Below are 4,342 nucleotides of genomic sequence, written 5' to 3'. Positions count from 1 at the left end.
GGGCCTACACCTCGCTAGCTTCCCGGTTGCTGGAGCAAATGAAGGCAAAGAACGGAAAATGCACAGGGCAAGAGGATGAGGCAAAGCCCAAGCAAATGTGTCCAAACCTGCTGGTTTCAAAGTTGTACGATCGTTGGAGCACGACTGCTGTTCTGCGGCTCGGGGCGCGGGGGGCAGTTCTTGAAAAGCCTGCCCAAAGAGCAAAGAGTAGCAGAACAGCAGTAGTGCTCAAACGATCCCACAACTTTGAAACCAGCAGGTTTGGACACATTTGCTTGGCCTTTGCCTCCTCCTCTTGCCCTGTGCATTCTCCGTTCTTTGCCTTCATTTGCTCCAGCAACCGGGAAGCTAGCGAGGTGTGACAGCGGCCGCAAGGAGAACAGGCAGAGGTAAACGCATTGTTCTTGTCCAGATCCTTGGATCTCTTTCTTTTAGCATTATGCTGCATGGTGCCAAGATTGTTCTTGGATTAGACAATGTATATAGGCCAACTTTTGCTCTCTAATTTGTTGCTCAACTCCTGTGGATGATGTCTGATGAGTGATGGGCAGGGAAGCGCCTATTTGGGCACATGCATGATGCACCACCGCACTTGCATTCCATTTTATAATGTCATGGAACCTCCCTCCAGAAAAAGATGTATATATATATTATATTCTGCAGAACTGTCGTGCATTTGGATTAGCAATTCCTTTCTTTATCACAACTAACTAGCAGCTGTGGATCATGGCCAATGATGGGGGGTGGTAAATCCCATGAACCTCTTATCCTGTTTCCTCGCAACTTGAGCAGCTCTCATGTCATGGTCATGCCATGCCATTCCAGTGTCCTCTAGCGTTGCCACAGTATATAGGATGGGCGTGGACGCCTGTATGGGGCGCCAACCGCCAACACCTTTGCCTTTGCTGCTCGGGAGAAGCTGCAGGGTCCCTCCATGTCTCTGATGGAGTGATGGTTTGTGAGAGAGGGGAGAGAGCCCAGGCCAGATAAATCTCTGTCTGACCCAGCAGCTCCAAGATCACGGACCTGCTCACTGGGGGCTTTGATGATGATGCTTGTAATGTTCGCAGCCGCCGCCCCACCCCCCCTGATTTCCTTTCAATACCATCATCATGATTCATGCATGCTTTGCTTACCTGAGAAGTGATAGCATCTCCCCTGCCGGCTAACCCCAATTGCTGTCTTGCTTCTTGTAGGTGTTCCATTTGGAAGTGCTCATGTTTCCATTTTAGGATGTGCATGGGGAGTTGAATCTTGAAAAGAGTTCTTGATTTTTTTTTTCTAATTTCTTTTTGGTTGTCTGTGTCTCCTTGGTTCTTGTGTTCGTCTTATATTATTGCTTCTGCTTGCTCCGGAGGAGGCTCATCTCTCAGGTCTCTAGCATCGAGCCATCGAGGTCTTTGCCTGCACTTCTATCGCATCTCACTCACAGTAGTATGCTGGAATTTTGTTAGGCTCCATGCACCTTTCAGTGACAGGATGATGCTACTGCCTACTAGTTATCAGAATCTCGAGCTCGTGGCTTTTATCCCTTCCTTTTTCTTCCCAGTGATCATATTGCAATCACCATGGGGATCCTTTTAGACCTTGTACGGCTTGTTATGAGCAGTTGCACATCTTCTTTTGATCTAAAAAAATGATCTTATTCATGCTGCTGTTGCAGGTGTGCTGAAATCACAGCTATTTTTTCGAGATTCCCTGACCCACAACTATAATGGCGAGCAATCCGTCTATGTTTTCGCCAATCGGGGTGGATGCCATGACTGGCGGCTACTTCATGGTGGGCGGCGGCGGCGGCATGATGAGCGCCGATGTGCCGCACTTCCACCCGAGCGTGCTTCTTGAGCACGGCGGCTTCGGGTTCGGCCTCGGCGACGCGGCAGTCGGCGCCACCGCTACGGCGTCGGACCTGGCCGCGAACAACGTCATGCTGGCCTCCTTCGCCAGCCAGCTCGTGGCTACCGGCCCCGCGCCGCAGGATGATCTTATCGCCGGGAGGACGCCGCCGGAGGAAATGGACGAGGGGTATGGCGCCGACAGCGGGGTCAGCTGTGTCGCGGCGAACCTGCAGTGCCCCGGCCACTCGGGCGGCGCCATGGCGGTTTGGCCGTCGTCGTCGTCCAAGAAGCCGGCCGGCACTTGGAGCAGCGCCGGCGGCTCAAGAGCCGTCTCGGTCCACGCGCCGTACCACCACCTCACCACACTCCCCGAAGTTGCCGGTTTCCACTACCCCCTAGCCGCTGCCGCCGCCGCCGCCGCCGCCGCCGTCATTGCGCCGGCGTCGAGCGAGCTGTCGCTGACCCTGTGCTCCAAGTCGTCCCCGGACAGCGGGCTGAACGCCGCCGGCCAGTGCTCGTCGGGAGCCAGCCGCTCCGCGCTGACGGAGCTGCACCCGCGAGCGCGCAGCAGGCCGGCGGCACACTTCTCCGTGGTGGTGGCGCGCTCGCGGTACGCGGCCGTGGCGCAGGAGGTGCTCAACGACGTCGTCGGCCACATGCTAAACGGCGTCGCGGCCGCGGCCGCCGACTCGTGCAGCGGCATCGACGGCGGAGGCTCGGCCGGCGCGCCGTCCGTGGTGAGCTCCTCGAACCGGCTCATGGCCTCGTCCGAGGACGCCGGCGAGCGGAGGGGCGAGGCGCAGAGGGTCAAGAGCGACCTCCTCAAGCTGCTTCAGCTGGTGAGCGTTCGTCCACGCTATTCCTCAAAGCAAATTTCACTGCATTTTTCATGCTCTATACTTCTATTCAGATTATTTTTAAGCATTTCGAATTTTCGATGATGGTGATGATTTGCAGATGGATGAGAAGTACAACCAATGTTTGGACGAGATCCAGAGCACGACGGCCAAGTTCAACGCGCTGATGCATTCGGGGGGCGGCGCCGGCGGCGGCAACGGCAGCATCTGCGCGCCGTTCGCGCACCGCGCCGTGTCGGCGGTGTACCGCGGCCTGAGGCGTCGGATCGCCGGCCAGATCGTGGCGGCGGCGACCCGAGCCACCGGATGGGGCGGCGAGTCGTCGTCGTCGGTGACCGCGGCTGGCGGCGACGCGGAGCGGAGCTGGGAGTCGGAGTTCATCAAGAAGCACTGGGCGGCGCAGCAGCTGCGGCGCGGCGAGCAGCAGTGCTGGCGGCCCCAGCGCGGCCTGCCGGAGAAGTCCGTCGCCGTGCTCAAGGCCTGGTTGTTCGAGAACTTCCTGCACCCGTAAGTCCATGACCTCGCCTGCATGCCTGTCGATTAACGTGGCGACGAATCGACATTGTTGATCACAATCAGATTGGTGATCTGCTCAGGTACCCGAAGGACCATGAGAAGGACGTGCTGGCTGGAAGAAGCGGCCTCACCAGGAACCAGGTACAAGCTTTTCACTCTGCCTGAAAAAGGATCAAACTCGATCAAATTCATTTCAAAATTGAACTTTCCGGTGACGGATTTGAGTGATTGTGTGTTGGCAGGTGTCGAACTGGTTCATAAACGCGCGAGTTCGTCTGTGGAAGCCGATGATTGAGGAGATGTACCAGGACCTGAAGAAGAGCTCGGGTGTCGGAGGGCAGGGGCCGGCAATGGAGCCGCACACGAGCAAGCGTCGAATTTGCGAGCTAGAAGGCCAGTGAACTCCATAGCTAGCTGCATTTGGGAGCTTTTCTAGCACTCAACTCCTGCCATGCTGCCATTGATCTGTTATTGGCCCTTGTAATTTCCTACTGTTATGTACATATCATTGCCAATGCCAGCATTTTCCAATAGATCCTCAGAGCATCCTGGTTGATGCACTTGGAACCGCTGAATGAATTGAGCATACACTCTTGTTCAGTTGGTCATTCAGGCTTCAGGTGGTGATTCTAGTTGGCAATGTGGGCAGTTTCAGATAAGGGCAGATTCCATGCTTGTTTGTTGTCTGGTTCTACAAGTTGATAATGTCAGCAAATTTGGAACTTGTTCTCGCTAGGATCATGACTCATGAGAGAATTCCAGCGAATTTAGAACACACTATCAAACTTGAACTGCGATAAGTACCCCGAACATGACAACGTAGCCATAAGTCATCGAGTCGTGAATTGAGATTTTGAAGAGAGAAATATCATAGGGAAGCCACTCCTTTGGGGGAATTGTGAAAAGAAAAATCTATAAAACACATTTCCAAGTTACGGAAATTCTCAGGAATCTCAATACTTGTAGGGGTAAAACTTCAAGGCCAAACGTGACTTCGTTTATACAAGATAATCAATTCATAAAAGAAACTAAAAGAACAATAAGGTCGGCACAGACTGTTTCTCTGTACTTTCTTCCTTTGCGGAGTCGTTTGGTTGTGAAATTTTTAATATGCTTGTATTTTCCAAGCAA

At 53.9% G+C, this 4,342-nt stretch overlaps 1 protein-coding gene across 9 annotated transcripts; it reads left to right on the top strand.

Moving 5' to 3' along the window:
• Positions 1 to 174: 174 nt before the first annotated feature.
• LOC101752605 (homeobox protein ATH1) lies at positions 175 to 3,908 on the top strand. Of its 9 annotated transcripts, none has more exons than XM_004951367.4 (6): positions 433 to 1,057; positions 1,197 to 1,373; positions 1,664 to 2,677; positions 2,796 to 3,202; positions 3,292 to 3,352; positions 3,454 to 3,908. In XM_004951367.4, the coding sequence occupies exons 3-6, from the start codon at positions 1,715 to 1,717 to the stop codon at positions 3,610 to 3,612; spliced, it is 1,590 nt and encodes a 529-aa protein (XP_004951424.1). In that variant the 5' UTR covers positions 433 to 1,057; positions 1,197 to 1,373; positions 1,664 to 1,714; the 3' UTR covers positions 3,613 to 3,908. The 9 variants fall into 9 exon arrangements, with proteins under 9 accessions (XP_004951425.1, XP_022680731.1, XP_004951424.1 ...); XM_022825043.1 differs by having other exon boundaries at positions 434 to 1,057; positions 1,197 to 1,589; XM_004951366.4 differs by having other exon boundaries at positions 435 to 1,057; positions 1,197 to 1,396.
• The last annotated feature ends 434 nt before the right edge of the window (positions 3,909 to 4,342 follow it).

The sequence above is a fragment of the Setaria italica genome, chromosome I, assembly GCF_000263155.2.
Source record: "Setaria italica strain Yugu1 chromosome I, Setaria_italica_v2.0, whole genome shotgun sequence".
Classification (NCBI taxonomy): Eukaryota; Viridiplantae; Streptophyta; class Magnoliopsida; order Poales; family Poaceae; genus Setaria; species Setaria italica.
Note: the sequence above shows the minus strand (reverse complement) of the source record. Positions and strands in the feature narration are given on the sequence as shown.

What these genes read in the sequence shown, in the direction of transcription:
- LOC101752605 (XM_004951368.3), top strand. Translation starts at nt 1,715, where the DNA reads ATGGCGAGCAATCCGTCTATGTTTTCGCCAATCGGGGTGGATGCCATG. An exon ending in TTCGAGAACTTCCTGCACCC is followed by an intron (nt 3,203 to 3,291) that starts GTAAGTCCATGA and finishes TGATCTGCTCAG; the next exon opens with GTACCCGAAGGACCATGAGA. An exon ending in GCGGCCTCACCAGGAACCAG is followed by an intron (nt 3,353 to 3,453) that starts GTACAAGCTTTT and finishes GTGTGTTGGCAG; the next exon opens with GTGTCGAACTGGTTCATAAA.